This window comes from Puma concolor, chromosome C2 (assembly GCF_028749965.1).
Source record: "Puma concolor isolate L17-30 chromosome C2, mPumCon1.1.hap2, whole genome shotgun sequence".
Classification (NCBI taxonomy): domain Eukaryota; kingdom Metazoa; phylum Chordata; class Mammalia; order Carnivora; family Felidae; genus Puma; species Puma concolor.
This window is the reverse complement of record NC_141675.1, coordinates 5,493,912-5,512,761: the sequence shown is the minus strand read 5'-3', so window position 1 is coordinate 5,512,761 and position 18,850 is coordinate 5,493,912. Positions and strand designations below refer to the sequence as shown.

Genomic DNA, 18,850 nt, shown 5'->3' with positions numbered 1-18,850 from the left:
AAAGGAGTTAGTAGGAAGTCATATGCAAATGTTACTAAGAGTCCACAATTTCTACCTTAGGACAAGCTATGTAAAAAAGGTAAGAAGTCATGTCTGTTGTCAGAAACCCTTTGGTGGCACAAAATTTTGCCCCTTAAGTAAATCCTGATTTAAAAAAAAGCCGGGGTGGTGGTTAAGAAGACCCTCTTCCCTTGCTGGAACAGGTGTCCTCAGAGGAGTCAGCTGTGGGTTATGTAGGAAGACCGCCCCCCCCCCCCCCCGGTCATCTACCCACCCCCTCCCCGAGCTCCCCACTTTTTATCACAAAATAAGATACACCAGGAGCGCTAAGGTGCACACTGTCTGTACTGAGGTTCCACCTCGAGGCAGAGGTCAGGGAATACTTGGATACTGAATACTGTGTTTGCTAGAACATAGAGTGTATGAAACCCTCTGAACAGTTCCCATCTCTTGCTGTCCAGAAGACGCTCTCTCATTAAGTGTAAAAAAAAAAAAAATCAGAGTATGGTCTACTCCAGAGAGAAGAGGCATCTCCAAGTTGGCAGACTCCTGAAACATACACCATGAAGTATTCTTTTGTTTCCATACTTCTTCTAACTTGGTCATGCTGATTTTGAAAAAAAAAAAAAAAAAAAAAATCTTTCCAAACGGTTAGCATTTAGCTATCTTGACAAACAGTTCCTCATGATATTCACCCAGATAGAACATCATTTCCTAACTATTTTGAAATACAGTTCAACTTAGGAAACAGCACTATAAGCAAATTTTATACAGTAAATAAACTTTATTTATTCTTCCAAGATGACATTGCCAACAGTCACAGATCTGCATACAATACAGTATTGACTATTTACAATTTACAGTAGTATTTTTTTCCTCTGAAAAATATAAGTACAAAAGCTAAGTAAACAATGAGGTACTGCTATTTGGATTTATCATATGTATAGCTTAAAGAACTTTAGCAAATATTCAACAAATCTGGATAAAATATTCAATTAAATGCTCTAATTTATCAGAAAAAAATCCACTACGTTTCACCTCAAAATGTATTGCACAAGTCTTTAAAAAAAAATCACCCTAAAAATAAATAGGAAGGGCAAGCAGTTCTTTAAAAAGAGGGACAAAAAGAATGGAAGAGAGGAACATTAAATGAGCCCATAAGTCAGGTTGAGTTATTCAAAAAAATCTTTTAAACGACATAAAACTCTTCCCAAGAAAAAAACTGAAGAAAAAAGAAAAAACTATCACCATTTCTCCACCGATATAATCAATCTGAAAGGCAGTCTGCAGTATTAGCTGTGGGCCAATGTCAGATTTTTCTTGGTCTTTGGCTCCATAAGGGGCCCTGAATAACAGCTGGCTTCTCCAAGAGGCAGATGCAGACAGTCCTCCACGCTTGCCCAACATCACCACCCCATTTCCTCAAGACGATGATCGGAGCCATGACTGGAAAAGAAGAAAGGAAAAAGGGTGAAGTTAAAATAGAATTATATTCTACGGTCTAGGGAATGAAGTAGAAATATTCTAAATGGTAAACTCTAAAAAAAAATCTTCTAAAACTTAATGTTCTTGGAATGATCTGACCTATGTAGTCCGTGGTCCTGGAAAACAGGATGCTTCCGCGAAAACTGTAACTGCCACCTTCCACCAGGTTGTACCTGGAGAAGCCAGGAGGAGGCGGGCTGACTTGGGAGACCCTCACAAGGCCCCAGCTGCTCAGACTGCAAGAGGACACACAGCTCTTCCCTCTTCTCTTTGTGCCGATCTTTCTACGTATCGCAATTCTCCCGGGATGACATGCATGGCAGCAAAGGATGGGAAATGAACAAACTCAATCTTAAAGACTAAAAATGCTGAGAGAAACAATGGTGATGAGTGATTCCTAATAAGGTTTCTCTGATTAAAACACTGAAGCCAGTAGCCCGGGTAAGTTAGAATGCCACAAAAATAAATTACCAAATAAGATTAATGGAGATGAACTTTTTATACATATTTAGCAGAAAGAGAAAGTTTTAAAGTCTTCTCCATTTGTAAATGAAAAATATAATCCACTGACACTCGTGATGTACTCCCCATAGTGTACTATGTATAAAACCTGCTCAATAATCATGTTGGTCCTAGAAGCCTAGAGAAGATGAAAGATCTTCTGTCATATTTAAGTTCCTGTGTCAGATAGTATTTTGAAACTTGGCTTGTGCTGTTTGTGGAAAAAGAAATTCACGCACAATTCAATAATGCTGCACAGTGTCAATGTCATGTAAGACAAAAAAAAAAAAAGCTGGGAGAACATTTCTAGTTTAAAAGAGACTAGAGAAATTGGGGCGCCTGGGTGGCTCAGTCGGTTGAGCGTCCGACTTCGGCTCAGGTCATGATCTCGCGGTTCATGAGTTCAAGCCCCACGTCGGGCTCTGTGCTGACAGCTCGGAGCCTGGAGCCGGCTTCGGATTCTGTGTCTCCTCCTCTCTCTGCCCCTCCCATGTTCATGCTCTGTCTCTCTCTGTCTCTCAATAATAAATAAACATTACGAAAAAAAATTTAAAAAAAAAGAGACTAGAGAAACATGACAATGACATGTGATGTGCAATCTCGGAGTAGATCATGGAATTTAAAAGTCTGTGAAAGACATTATTTGAAAAACTGGAAAAATGTGAATATTTACTATATACCAGATAACAGTATTATGTTAAATTTCCTGAGAGTGATAAATGTATTGTTGAGTTTGTAGGAAAATGTCCTTTTCTTAAAGATATTTGCTGAAGTATGTAGTTTTCTTTGCAAGTAACTGTCAAATGTGTGCGGGCACAAGTGTTTGCAAGCAACGGTCACGCCATTACAGACGGGAGGATATATATGCAGAGAGAGAGCAAGTGAGAAAATTTTGCAAAAGGTTAGGAATTGGTGAATATCGGTGAAGGGTATACAGGTATTCACTGCACTAGTTTTACTAATCCTATGTTTGAAATGTTTTAAAATAAAAGTTGACATAGTCAATTGATCAATCAACAGAAATGCTGGAAGCGTGGTCACTTCCAGTGATAAAGGACGGTACTGAAATGCAAGAATACAATGACAAGCATGATGCAGTGTTTACAACATAAAAAAAAAAGGGGGAAATGTTAAGGGATTTATGAGACTAAAGATAGTTCTAGACAATCACTAAGGCAGGTTAACTGATACATAGTAGAACTGAAATGAGACTCGAATGTGGGCATAAATGATTTTTAAAGCTAAGAGGTTGAAAAAGAAAAGCTGTCTACTGGCATTTGAAACCTTAATCCCATTAGCTGAATACTAGTTGAATTAACAATCACAATTAACAATCAAATTATTTCAATTATAATTAAGCTCTACTAATTGCAATCGAGCTTGTTTGTGATTTGTAAAAATTCCAGCCAAGTCTGAGGCAAAGATGTACAAAGATGTACCCTAAATTTTAGGGGGTGCCAAGTCTAGCTAATAGCATGACTACTACACGGAGGCCACGGCAGAGGGGTTTAAACGGTGAAGACCCATGACTGTGTGGAAACAATCTAGATGCCTCCAGTTCAGTTAACAATATGTTAATGTTAATTACTAACAGCCACACTCAATTGAAGCAGGCTGCCCAAGGGTCTCCTGGGGACAGGACAGATGTTTTCTTGTTACACTGTACCATCCCCGGAAGTAATAAAATGATACTTCTTTTAAATCAACTTTACTAGCCTTCACGATTTCAGGCTATAGCCTTGATAAGTGGACCTTATGATGTTTTGAAATCTGGTTTCATGAAGTATATCACTTCACTTCTATCTAGAAAATGATTTTTCATTTCTCTCTCGCAATTTTTATTGATTTCCAAGACTACGCTTGGGAAATAAAAACAAAAAAGATTATAAAATATATAATTTCTTTGAGTTGATAAAATTTCCAAGAGCAATTTTAAAACTTTCAATTACTATTTAAAGAAGTAAAACTTCCTAAAATTGTATAACTCTTCCGGTGATGGTGATTATTAATCTATTTATTAATCTATAAAACAAAATTAACAGAAAACACTTATATTAACACATAGCATAATCATGTATTCATTAAACGAAAGAGCAAAAGAATTCCAGCAAAATGGTTAGTATCATGCAACACATTTGATTTTTGCACAAAAGACACAAGACATTATTCTTCACTCACCACATGCTAACTAAGCACAGACTGATGGTTTACTCAGAAGATACCACTGCGAGGTGAAGAATACTATAAGCCAGGAAGAAAAAAAGCTTATTGGGTTAGTTTTAAGACTTAATATAACATAGAGATTATATGTGTATATGTACTTCAAAGGACTAAACAGAATGTACTTAAAATTTTCTCAAATCTCCCCCAAGTCAAGGGAGGCTAGGCAAAGTATAAGGAACCTGTAATAAGTCCCACCCATCCTAAGAAAATATAGTAATTTGTAGCTGAGATTTCATTTGCAACTTTAATTTAAAAATGTAAGCAACTTAATTAAAGATGCTTTCACACTTTAAGTAAATATTTATATAACATTAACTGGGTATGATTATTTGCCTTATAGAAATATTTTTCATAATTCCATTAAAGTACACATGAAATTTGATTTATATAATATCTATCAATTTACCATCAAAAATCGGGGGGAAATGGTGATGAATGTGAATACAGTAGGTCTATATGCTGAATTATCATTCCTAATATATGTCAGTTTTATCACTGAGTAATTTGCTTATAATTCAACAGTATATCATCAGGAATGGTTCCAGCAAGGATAACCCAAATTGAAATTTCCATTCAAAGGGACCCAATCTCAAACATAGTTTTTACTGTAGCAACCTTCTTAAATTAATTCTTTGTCCTATCTAAAATGGTCATAATCTAAGATTATTGATTAGCTTTCTGGTTTGTTAAAAGAGCATCAGTAAAAAAAAGGGGATTATTTATAAAATGAGTCTATTCTTAGCGTGACCAACCTCAGAAGCATCATTTCATTTACCTTATTTAAGGGTACAGTTAGTAAGAAGCAACGAAATCAAAAGACAAACTAGAAAATAATATTTGCAACACAGCACACAACACAATAAGGTCAATACCCTCTTGAAAAACTTGCAAAAGTATGCAAAATACATATATATGCACGCTCCGTGTATGTGCTTGTACGTCCTGAACAACTGCAAACAACCTAAGTGTCCATGAATAGGAAACTGGTGAACTACACTGTAGGACACCCATGTAATCATACAATCGGCCATTGAAAAGAATAAAGTACATCAATTTGTAATGAGGTGAGATAAAATAAAAATACGTTAAGTGAAAAAAGCAAGCTGTTGCATTCTGCCATTTTTATAAAATAATTAAGTGATTAAAAACATAACTATAAGTATATATTTATAAAGCTTAGAAACCCTGGGGATATTCACCAACTATTTACAAAGATGATTGTGGCATGGTGGGAAGTGTTGGGAGGCTGAGAACACGAAAGTCTCCCTCTCTATGTAACAGGATTCTGAATCGTTTGCAACGTCTTCTTTTGCAATGATCACATATTATGTAATTCTAACAGAATCAAGAGTCTAACCACTTTTGAGACAACAAATGTGTACTTTATCTGTACAGTTTTTTTGTTTTGTTTTGTTTTCACTTCACAGCAGTTCTATTTGCACCTGTTTCCTGATCCGCCTTCCAGGTATCCACTGAGCCCGCGCAAAGGTAGGCCTCTTCTGGGATGGAAAAGTTTTCCAGCTAACAGTGCTGAAAAGTGTGGATGAATCTGTTAACTCAGAAGAGATTTTTAGAATTCCAACCGAAGGGAGAAAAGTGCGAAACACGAAGTACAGACGGGTCAAGGGCAAGCATGGATCGAGAACTGGACACAACACAAAGGATCAATGTGAAAGAAAAGTAAAACACAAAGGCAACAGAAAATCAATCTTTAAAAGTGACTAGAGCGGATGGGATGAAAAGAAGCCAAAACTTCTCCATCAGAAGAGAAAAATTTTCTTTCAACGAGGTCATCAGGAAAATAGCTGTCTAGGTGAAATAACGTCGCTTTGCTAGCACCCTGAAAAGGAAAATGCATTTCTAGAAACATTTTTCAGAAGAGATGTCTATATAACAAAAGAACCTCTCAATTTCAAGAGATGATTTAGCACCTGATTGAAACAAACTTTCTTAATAAAATTACCCTAAATAATAACACTCTCCTTTAATAAAAAAAATCTGATGGCGTACTTTTAGGGCAGTTTTCTTCAGCACAAAATAGACGAGCCCAAGACTTTTGTATTCACTCTTGCTCCTACCCTGTTACTCAAATATCCAGTCTGCTCTGCCCGTCCAAACTGCCTAAACCATCACAAAATGAGGCACAATAAGCTAAGAGCTGAGAGAAGGTAAAAGGCTGTTCTCACGAAGATAAAAGTGTGTGCGTTTGGTACGTGCGTTTTCTTTTGAACTTCTGCCTATTGTATAGAAGGCAATTTTTTCCCAGTTGAAACAAATTCAAAACTTTAAAATCTACAAATAATTGAGAACTTTAGAAGGAAAGAAGCCTTAGGAATAGAACAATCCACCGTGCGCATTTTACGAGCAAGGGCCAGAAACATGGAAAGGGCCTGCTCCAAGTCTACCAGGGTTGGGCTGGTAAGATCCACACTCACCACAGCAGTGCCACTCGCTCTGATGGGGACAATTTCTGAGATGACGTCATTCCTGTGAAATGACCTGCCTGTCCTACTGACGTCTTTAATGACCGATCTCACACACAGTAATATTAACTCACCAACCTAAGTCTCCTTTTCTAGGAAAGACTAATTCTACACCCACATGTTGCTCTCTGGTGGCTAAGGGATCGTCACCACCACCCCTGCCACCATCTCAAAAACCCAGGGCAGGCACTATAGTGTGGCCTTCCAATAATGCTAACAAAATGATGTTCGTTTTGTGAAGAACCTGAGGCTCTGAGACTTGTCAATGAAGGACGTAGGATAGTCCCTCTCTACACATCACAGCCTTCAGATAAACCAGAATTTAATTATGCTCTACAATTTAATCTTACTTGACAGATAACGACTCCTCATCTATGAAATGTAATCTTGAAATTAGGTTAAACTCTGAAACCACTTATTAAGTAATAACTGTTGTGATCTAGAATGGGGTGTTTCGAATACAGACTGTAAAACTCACTGAGGGGAGTTGAAGTAAAATAAAAAGGGGATACACTGAGAAAGATCTTACCAGCAGTCACAGAAATGTTTGGCCGATGCCAAAAAGCTAATGCGTAATCACCAGAGTCATGAAGCCAGTTTTTAGACGGTCTCCTCCTACAATACCCAGTAAACACTGCAAGCACTGATGTGGCTGCACGCTGTCAGCTCTCAGCGCAGTTCACACTCTCTCTCCAGCATCCCAAATATTAATGGATGGGGAGGGCAGCTCTGAAACGTGTTCGGGGTTGTTTTGGTTTACTTTTCCCAGCCTTTCAGCCTTCACAGCTAAAAATAACAAAGCACTCAAGGTTGCTGATTTTAAATACGAGGGAAAACATAGCTCCACATTTATAACAAATTACAGAAGAGATCCATTTGGAACATACGTTTAAAGCTAACACGACTAAGTAGTTTTTAAATGTTCACTTAATAAACTGCTAAAAAGGCTAGTTTTCTATATATTTATATATCTTTCTATTGGAAAGATAGTTTCTATATTTACACTGAAAGAATATAAATATCTTTCTATTGGATATCTTATCTTTCTAGTAGAAGAAGATATGTCACTCTTTTTTGCAGTGTTTTTTCCTAATCAGCTACGGACACTGGACAGGAGTAAGAAACAGGCTGTAATTCCAAGACACCTGTTCAAAGATAATGATTCTTATTGCTCATTTTACGAATGACACCGGTCTTAAAGGCAAATGTGTCTCTTGGTTCAACCTCCTCAATCAACAACAATCTTAATCTTCCATCAAATATAAAAACACAATCATGAATCACTATCAAGTACCAAGAATCTCAAACCAACGAAGAGTGACTCAAATTGATTTACAGGCCATCAGTGGGCCTCGCTTCATGCTCATTATAAGTTATTTCCTATTTCCTAAGCATCTACTTTTATTATCTGAATTACATGACTTAGACGTATCTTTCATTCATGCGTGATAAATGGGTACTACCTCTTCCCCCGAAAATTAAAGGCTCCGCAGGGTCAGCAACCATTATCTTCCACGTCTTCAATGCTCCCATACCGGCCACAACAAGCAGGAGAGTATGTGTGTGCTGACCGCACTCGTTCGTTAAGCAAAAGATAATGACGGATAAGACTCTGCTTAAAGTGGCAGCGGAAGAACGGTACTTTCTTCCGGGCAAATCAGCCTCTGAGACAAGGGAGGATTATTTCAGGAAGGAATAAACAGTCACCGTTTCATTCCTATCCAGAATGAATACCACTTTATTCAGGAATAAAGGATGTAATGGTTTTCAAAGATTCCTTTTTAGTGAAACTAAAAAAAAAAAAAAAAAAAAAAAAAAATTCCATCTCCTTTAAAAGGTTTTTTTTTTTAACATGGTTCACTATTTACATGTATCAATTCAATTAATTTCCTTCAAGGCGAACCAGTCTAAGACTGCATGTGTGTATGGGGTGAAGGGGGATGTTTCCCACCATATCTGCCGTGGCCATGACTTAGGATGAATCTAAACTGTAAAGCAAATCCAGATAAAATGTAGCCCAACAATGAGAGTTTGCCATACCCCAACATCAAGATGATAAAGAGGCCATGGGAGAATGAACAAAGGTGCATTAGATCATTTAAAAATATTTTCTTAAACAGGCCATAATGACAGAATCATGTTGACAGGTTCCAATTGCACTGGAGAGTTTTATTTACACAAAGGCAAATTCAGTGAGGAGAAAAACTACTCTGAGCAACTGCATTTTACAACTGTTTGCTATAACTTAAAACAACATTCTATTGGTGAAGGGCATACGTTATAGTGACATACTTCTTATAAAAAATATGTATAACCAGAGGGGCTCAGCTGGCTCGGCTGATTAAGCATCCAACTCTTGTTTCGGCTCAGGTCATGATCTCAGGTTCATGAGATCGAGCCCCATCTATACTGCACTGACATTATAGAGCCTGCTTGAGATTCTCTCTCTCTCTCTCTCTCTCTCTCTCTCTCTCTCTCTCTTTCTCTCTCCCTCTCTGCCCCTCCCCTACCTCTCAAAATAAATAAATAAACATCAAAAAAAATGTATAACCAGAAATAACTACAGAGGTATAACAATGTTTTTCAGGCCACTAGATACCAGGGAGGAATACTTTCCAAAAAACACTTAATGTTAGCCAAAATAATTGTAACTGTCTCAGAAAATATACAATAGGTATATGACAAAATATGCAATAAAGTACTAGGACAAAGGTCAGGGATGCAGGGATGACCTTGGAGAAAGCAATGCATCAGAAGAGAGAAGCCATACCTGGCTGGCTCAGTCAGTAGGGATGCAATTTTTTTTTAATTTTAAGCAGACTCCACGCCCAATGTAGGGCTTGAATTTATGACCCTGAGATTAAGAGCTGCACGCTCTACCCACTGAGCCAACCAGGAGGAGCCCTGGGATGCAGCTCCAGGTATCTGGCCTGGAGAAGAAAAGCCTTCCATTCAGGCCATTGACAGACTTTTTGGTTGAGTTCCATAGGTAAAAACCAGAAGAAATTGGTGACCACTACTAGGAAGGAAGACTGGGGTTCAAGATAAGCAAGAACTTTTGTTAAGAGACGTAGTCTGTTGAATTAAGATAGGATGCTTTAGGAGGTAATGACTTAGTCCTTACTGGAGATAGTCAGACACAGGCTAACCCATCACTAAGGAGAAGACCTTTGCTTGCTTCAGTGAGGAGAGAGAAGAGAACAGCGGTGCTGAAATCTTAAAACAGGTAGAGAAATGGGGGAGGACGTGGAGGGTGATGCAGGCTACCAGCAAGACAAGACAAGGAAGGAGAAAGAGAAAGCTGAGGCAAGACCCGAGACTTCCCAACAAATTTCACACTATGCTTAGAATGGATCTTTTCTTACTGCGTTACTGGCCCAGAGCAAAAAGAAGTCAGGCAAGAGGATGTTGCATCATTTATGAAGTGTGTATTTATTTCATTTCAATCACATCTGACTTCACACAAAGGTTTCTAATAATTCCGTTACCTACATCTCCCTTGCTGGGTATCTCAAAAGCTCAAAAATGCTTACATTCTTTCAGTCAGAATTACCGTAGTTGAAAACCACTACGGAGGATAAGGAAATGTAATACAGAACATCTAACATCATGGTGTAATCTGATTAAAAATTATTACTGGATATACCAGGACAAATGCCTTTTCTGTCCTTTCCATAAACAGCCCGGGTTCTGGAAATCCCAGATAGCACGTGTAGGTGTTAACCTCATAAAAGCTATTGAAAAAGACTGTTCTTTCCTTGAAGACACCAATTCCTATTTGCCCTCGGTTAAACTTTCTTAATGTAGATTCGCTCTCAGTTTTTATGCTACAGTACAATAAAAATGAAACATTTAAAATGTCTTTGACCACCTCAGAGTCTTTGTAAATGAAACAGAGCATGCGATAAAGTCAGAGATTGCGATAAAGTCATCTTCTATCCGTAGCCTACTTTTAAAGCTTACCATTAGCCGAGCATCTTCTCTTTCCAAAATTTTCTGAGTCTGATCATCAGGGAACTTCAGGACAGTGGTTATAACCTTCGCCATGGTCTACAAGAAAAACAAGAGATGATCACAGACAGTTGAGCAGATGACGTTTCACCCATTCTGACATGTTCTGCTGGTGGGATTCTTTAGTGCTCTCAATGGAAGCCACGACCAAAGAAGTATGATGTGAAGATATTAGTCAAGGAAATAACAGCCAACACTAGAATTTCAAATTAAAAGGATTCTCCACAATGCCTGGGTTGGTATTATTTCAAGAAGATGCAATTACAATAGCATGAAGCTATATAAAGTTCTAATGCTCTTGGCCCTTTATCGTATTAAAGTGGAACTTTATTACGCATTCATTTTATAAGGCTTTTCACTTATAGAAATCTATCTAGAAAGTAATGTATTGCCAAGCTCTAAATCATCAGAAGTTCAGCTTTAACTAAATCACATCATATATCTCATAAACATGGGCTACTGCATGAACATGAACATGCTTAGTAGGTATTTTTTACAACATGCAGCACATCAGCCTAATAGAAATACAAATTACATTTTAAATAAACACGAGATGTTTTGTTGGGTAGAAAACATGATGAATCGAAACATTACACATGGTGGCTTGCAAAACAAGATCATAAATTGTGCAGATCTAAATGCATATACCGTAAGTCAGACTGTCACCCATAAGCTCGTGGAAAATTCTCCTCAAAGGTTGAAATTCCCTATTTTGTATCAAGATGAGATGTTTTGAGGGAGACAGAGAGGAAAGAAGATACCTTATGAAATAAGATACACTCACGAAATAAGCAGGATAACAAGTTCAGTGCTTACATACAAATTCAGGTGCTAGTGCTCTCCCCCAAGGATGCCCACAGAGGACGGCAGGGGCACCTAGGGAACTCACTGTAACGTTCTTTGTTCACGGTTACACACGCTGTGTGTGTGCGTGTGTGTGTGCAGGGGGTGGGGCTGGGGACTAGAGAAGGTCACTGAGGAAAAGATGACACAATAATCAAAAATTTTACATTTCTCGGGGTGCCTGGGTGGCTCAGTCGGTTAGGCTTCCGACTTCGGCTCAGGTCATGGTCTTATGGCTCTTGAGTTCGAGCCCCGCGTCGGGCTCTGTGCTGACCGCTCAGAGCCTGGAGCCTGCTTCAGATTCTGTGTCTCCCTCTCTCTGCCCCTCCCCCATTCACGTTCTGTCTCTCTCTGTCTCTCAAAAATAAATAAACATTTAAAAATTTTTTTTAATTTTACATTACTCACATCATTAGAAAAAAAGGTAGAATTATCGCCAGGAAGGAAAGAAACTAACATTTTTTAAATTCCTATTATGTGCTAAGCCTCGGCCAGGCACTTTACATACTTCTAATATTTGTTTCAACTAACAGATCAACTAATAGTATTCTTTAATCACAAACCCCATACGTGGCAAGGTTTCAGCACCCTTCCCTCCTTTTACCTTTGCCTCTGCCATTCTGAGAATCAAAAAAAAAAAAAAAAAAAAAAATACCATTTAAACTCTTGGAGAATTCCAAAGGCATTTTACAAAAACCCTTATCCTTTAAATTGTATTGCCTAGACAGAACAGTCTTCACGTTAAAGCGAAATCGAGAAACTAAGCATATATGTGGCCTTAAATGGCAAGAGAAAATAAGAAGTGGCTAAGTTTTTCCGTATTCTTTTTATTAACACTCTGAAGCAATTTTAAATGGTTTTGGTATACTGTCTACGAAGACTGTTTTTAGGAAGCAACAAACACCTAGAATTTAGGGACTCATGATTATAGGAACATTTCTTTACTGTCAATAGCTTGTAAGGTTCAAAGCACCCAAGAGTCCGTTTATATTCACTATGAACCACACACACACATGCAAGTATGTCTGTCAAAAGACCCCAGAACTGTCGCTAGGTGTTTCTTCACGTTTCTAAACGTTAATGAGGAACCCACCTCTAAATTCACCAGTGATCCTGAATCTGCAGCAGATTACCCAGCAAAGACTTAAAGCTCTTCCCTGGCTTACCAAAACGCACTTACATGAAGAAACCCAGGCTCTCTCTGCCTGTCAGACTGTCTACTCTACGTACAGTATCCTCGGGCCCTGGGAAGTAAGGAAAAGTTCAAATGAGCCACCTGGTGGAGAGGCTATGTCTCCTGCCAGGTCTTCTTTTTTTTTTTTTTTTTTTTTAAATTTTTTTTTTTTTCGACGTTTATTTATTTTTGGGACAGAGAGAGACAGAGCATGAACGGGAGAGGGGCAGAGAGAGAGGGAGACACAGAATCGGAAACAGGCTCCAGGCTCCGAGCCATCAGCCCAGAGCCCGACGCGGGGCTCGAACTCACGGACCGCGACATCGTGACCTGGCTGAAGTCGGACGCTTAACCGACTGCGCCACCCAGGCGCCCCCTGCCAGGTCTTCTTTAAGGAGAGGCTTTAGGGGCGCCTGGGTGGCGCAGTCGGTTAAGCGTCCGACTTCAGCCAGGTCACGATGTCGCGGTCCGTGAGTTCGAGCCCCGCGTCGGGCTCTGGGCTGATGGCTCGGAGCCTGGAGCCTGTTTCCGATTCTGTGTCTCCCTCTCTCTCTGCCCCTCCCCCGTTCATGCTCTGTCTCTCTCTGTCCCAAAAATAAATAAACGTCGAAAAAAAAAAACTAAAAAAAATAAATAAATAAGGAGAGGCTTTACTAAAAGGTTACAATGAGAAACACTTTCTACTGAAAAGGAGAACAGACTGAATTTTAGTGTCCGTCACAGCACGGGAGGACCACAACCCGAGAGAAGGAAAGTGAAGAAGACAGAGGAAGCTTCATGCCGTAAGAATGTGTGTCCTGCATGTGGTCTTCTTACATAACTCATCTGCCTCATCAAGTAAGGAACACCGTGTGCAGAAGCAGAGGAAGGAACACAGGGGGGATGACACACATATCCCGCTGGACGAGGGTCAGAGCACAAAGGCCACGACACACATTGGCTCATTCTAAGGCCACAACCCGGTTTCCATTTCAAACTCTTTGTTACTGTGTAGAAATTAAGGAGATCGGTGAAAGATGTGTCTAAAACCAGCTCTGATCTTGTCAACCTCAGCTCAAGGGCTAGCCACCCCCCCGATGCCTACAGGCAACACTCGGAAGTCATCCCGGGCCCTCCACACTCTGTGCAGCCCTGGAAGGAGTCACTTCCAGCACACAGATCCAGTGTTTCACTCGGACCAGACGACTTGTCATTCCAAAACCCAATGTCCTGCCTTGGACCTTCTGTCTAGACTTTCCCTCCCGTCTGAGCGCCTCTATTAAAATCAAACCACACCTGCATACACCTCATCCCGCTTTAAAGCCCAGCAGATACACCTGCTTCTCCACGATGCCCCCCTTGACCTTCTCACAAGCAAACAGGAGAACTCTGTGCCTCTCTTAACAGCCCCGGCTACGTTCTGCATCACGTCAAGCTTAACTACAAACAGCTCCACTTTGCTACTGTAGAGTAAACTCCTTAGAATTAGGGACAGTGTCCAAGTTCATCTTCTTATCCGTCGGGATGATAAACAAAAGGCCACATGGAGCAAGCGCTCAATAAACACGCAGTAAATTAAGCAGAGCGTCTGCTACCGATGTTCTAGATTGACCTGTACACTGTGATGGCACAGTGACAGCCTCATCATTTGTAGTAACCAGGTGCACTGAGTGTTGAAGACAAAAGACCAGGGAGAGCCCTCGGCAGCATGGCTTCCCAGTCAGGTGTCAGACGGGGCGTGGGGACATCCCTTCCAGCTGTCTCCTCAGGCACAGCCTCAAACCAACCGCACGGCCCTGACGGCGCGAGCTGGCGCCCGACACATCTCACGTTTGCGCCGGGTCTTTCTTCAGGAGGACTCAAGCTCTGTAGGGCTCCTACCCCGCACAGTTCACAAACTCCAGAAGACACGGTCTGAGGCACGTAAGTAATTTATTTAGCGACACTGGGATCACAGCTTTACATTCACAAATGAACCAATACGGCTAAACTGCTGAGAGGCTTTTTTTTTTTTTTTTTTTTTTTTTTTAAGATATATCCTTCTCCCTTCCCTACAATAACAAGGTAACATTAAATTATTTACCCCACCTCAAATACGGGCTGCTATCCAATACAAGCCTTAATAAGAGGAAGCTATATGTCATTAGCTTTATTTATTTTTTTATTAGTTTTTCATTAGCTTTACTTTTAAAACGATAAGGAGAAAATTAGTTTTAGCTGTTCTCTGAATTAAAAAAAAAAGCCCTTTAAGAAAAAAAATACTGAATCACTGTGAATTAATATATCCCTCTGTATTACATGTTCAGGATCACACTAGATATTACTTTAATTTGAAACTATTTGATATAATGAAATGAGATTTCTACAGATATTATGGATTAAAATGACTTCCATTTCTATAACTCCTAGTGTTTAGCAGAATCTATAATCTCTAAGTTCATAATATTCTTTTAAGAGATTTCTTATGTCCTTACTTTTTAGGCTTTTAATATACCTGCCAAATTAATCCCTGAACTGGCTTAGCACTCCTTGACTTAGTAACCCCCCAAGGGACCCCTAAGTTAAAAACACTGATTGCTTCTAAAAATGGAAAACTCATGATCCCATCCTCAGCCAAGGTATATGGACAATGTAAAAGTTTATGAAGGTAAAAAGTTGAAGCAATGTCGGAAAAGAAATTGCTTTAAATGAAAAATTTGTTTGAGGAAAGGTTCATGAATTTCCCTAAATACATGGTTCAATTCAATTCAAGATATATTTACCAAAAGTCCAATATAAGGCTCTTTTAAAAACACTGCAGGGGATACAAACAAGAAAAAGACAAGACTATACACTCAAGAACCTTACAATAATTTAATATTCCAGAAAACAAATTTAGCCAAGCATTATTACCTATATGATGTGGTAATTTTAATGACTGATATTCCATATGTTTTGAAATGATTTTCTCACTGTAACTAAAGTAAAATATTTAGAAATACCCATAAGTAGTCATTCTTAATTATGACCATTTCCAATACTTCCACATTATCCTGAAATTTCCATGAAAATGAAATCAAATTTTGACTTGAGTCTAAAATTTCAAGTCAAAAGTAAAAATACCCATGTTTTACAAAATATTAAGTCAATGAAATTTCTATTTTTAGTATTTAGCATCATCCAACAGTAATTTTTAAATTAATATTTTATAACTGAAACAAATATAAGCAAGATCTACAAATCATTTGTGTAAACAACGAACTATAACACAATTACCTATCACCTTTTAGCATGTGTGGTCTGCTAACAGTAAAATATGGCATCAATACGTGTATTAAAGTATTAGAAGTGGGCACATTTCCTTTTAAATTAAGTCACACGCCAAGTCACCAGAAATTATTTATACCTTAGTCTCACGACCCATCATATACTCAAAAAGCACTTTTCGCAAATACTCAAACTCGGTAGGTTCTCCAAAGAGCGAGACATCAGTATGATACAAATTGCCACCTGTCAAAAAAAAAAAAAAAAAAAAGATCAAATCTTAAAGAAAATCCAGATCAACTACTTATTAGACACCAGACAAAGCAAGGCATAACTCTTATATTAGTTATATTGTACGGTGTAGTACTGTGCATACATACATAAATAAAGTATTTCAATGGTATTTTTCCCTTGGAAAAGAAAATTAGAATTATTATAGCAATTTTATTTCTCAAATCTTTTCCTCCTCTTCCTCCTCCTCCTCCTCCTTTTGGCATGGCAATTTTAAGACTATACTTAAGAAACACAAAGATTCCTTAAAACTGGTATTTCTCTCCTCAATATTCTGTGGTTGACTGCAGATAGTCCACAATGAGTGAAATTAACAATAATGTTTATTTTATTAAGAATTCATTATATCAGTATAGTATTCTAGTTTTTCTAGTATTCCAAACCTAAAAGCACTTAGGTTTAAATCAAATTTTCAAAACTGTTTTGAAACACAGGATAGATAAAATAACTCGAAAACACATGAAATATTAATGCCATTATAGTGGTTTTCAAATATTTTGATTTGACATCTTAAAGCCTGTCATAAGAAGTTACAGTTCATCTGTTAATCAAGCCCCATTTCAGCCTAAAAGTAAACAATAATTACAGTTCAGGTATATGAAATCACACTGAATATTACTACGTGTATATTTATGCCTTGATAACTCCGAAGTTTTTAAAAACCTGAATCAATAACAGGAGATCACACTGTGCCGTAGGATAATATAATAAAGCTTCCACTATAAGAGCTATGAACAATAAGTGAGCCTCTAAATGCCAAAGCTGAAAGCAGCCTTTTATTGTAACTTTATATTCCTTTTGGCTTAGAATTTAAGTCACCATTTTTTCAGTGAAAACAAACAAACAAATGAAAGCTCCTGAAGTACTATTCACACGTATGAGATTGGCAAAGTCCCGAAAGTCGGACAATTCCAAGCACTGGTGAGTACACAGAACAATGGAGATGCCTGTGCCTGTGTGGAGTGAGCTGATACAAGCACTCTAAACAACTTCACATTACTTTGCAGAACTTCCTAAAGTGGAAGGATGAGCATGTTCTATAACGCAGTAATTTAATTCCTACCAGTATATCCTAGAGAAATGCTTCACATGTACACCAGAAGTCAATGTTCAGTTACACTGTTTATAAAAGCGAAATTAAGACAATTCAAAGGTCCACCAATAGGAGAATAAAGTATGGTATAAAGATACAATATATTGTGAAAATCAGCATTCAAAATGGTTAAACTATAGCTTCACACACATTAAATTAAAATTAACAACTCAGGAAACTGATGTTGGCAAGGATGCAGAGAAAGGGGGAAACGTTTGGACCGTTGGTGAGCATGCAAACTGGTGCAGCCGCTCTGGAAAACAGCATGGAGGTTCCTCAAAAAACTAAAACTAGAACTACCCTACGACCCAGCAATAGCACTACTAGGTATTTACCCAAAGGATACAAAAATGCGGATTCGAAGGGGCACACGCACCCCAACATTTATAGCAGCACTACTGACAACAGCCAAAGTATGGAAAGAGCCCAATGTCCATCCACTGATGAATGGATAAAGATGTGGTATACATATACAATGGAATACTGCTTGGCAGTGAAAAATAGTGAAATCTTGTCATTTACAACAAAGTGTATGCAACTAGAGTATATTATGCTAAGTGAAATAAGTCAGAGAGAGACAAGTATCACAGGATTTCACTCATATGTGGAATTTAAAAAACAAAACAGATGAACATAGGAGAAAGGAAGGAAAAAAATTAGGTAAAAAGAGGAAGGAAAAACATAAGAGACTCTTAAATACAGAGAACAAACTGAGGGCTGCTGGAGGGGAGGTGGGTGGGGGAATGGGCTAAATGGGGGACGGGTATTAAGGAGGACCCTTGTTGGGATGAGCACTGGGTGCTGTATGTAAGTGACGAATCACTAAACTCTACTCCTGAAATCAATACTACACTGTGTGTTAACTATTGTGAATTTAAATTAAAAAAAAAAAAAAAAGGTTGAACTATAGCTTCACACCTATTAGAATGAAATCCAAAATCATAATGCTGGGTGAAATAAAAGCAAGAATATGCAGAATACATATAATATGATATCATTTGTATACAGCCCAAACACTAAAGTCAATTGTTTCAGGGAACAGTACGTATACACGTTAATAGTGGTTACCTTCGGGAGAGAACAGAGAGATACGAGACTAAAGAGCAGTACGCGGAGCACTGACGATGTTCTAGATGGTGAATTCACAGGTGTTAACCGTCTTCATACTTGATATTTACACCTTGTGTGTTTGTACGTTTGGAATATTTCACTTTTAAAAAGCATACACTTTTAAAGACCCAATTCACTCAAACCACACTTAGCAAATACAGAGCGCCCAGAACTAAAAAATGACAATGTACTATTTCCTCTTCAAGAACCATCTCTCTATATATCATACTTAAGTGTTTCATTCCTCTAGATTGACGCAAAGTATAAGAGTTTACAATGTACGCTTTTCAGAAAAATAATTGATTTTATTATTATAAACTTGTGGATCACTTACATATAGCCATTTTCCTGGACAAGTAATTAACACTGGTTTCCAATGCATGTACCCTTTCCTGTCTTCTCCCTAACAGTGGC

General features: G+C 38.4%; 1 protein-coding gene across 14 annotated transcripts in view; it reads right to left on the bottom strand.

Annotated features, from left to right (window-relative positions):
• Window positions 1-764: 764 nt before the first annotated feature.
• Window positions 765-18,850, bottom strand: part of GOLGA4 (golgin A4) — a 125,815-nt gene continuing 107,729 nt past the window's right edge. For 11 of the 14 annotated variants that reach the window (XM_086720424.1, XM_086720428.1, XM_086720426.1 and 8 more), the window contains 4 exons: window positions 16,085-16,188; window positions 10,656-10,742; window positions 4,165-4,227; window positions 765-1,446 (listed from right to left, as the gene is read on the bottom strand). In XM_086720424.1, coding sequence (XP_086576550.1) covers window positions 4,198-4,227; window positions 10,656-10,742; window positions 16,085-16,188 — 221 coding nt within the window. In that variant the 3' untranslated portion in view covers window positions 765-1,446; window positions 4,165-4,197. The remainder of the gene's footprint in view (window positions 1,447-4,164; window positions 4,228-10,655; window positions 10,743-16,084; window positions 16,189-18,850) is intronic. The other 3 variants (XM_086720425.1, XM_086720430.1, XM_086720433.1) reach the window with 1 other exon arrangement.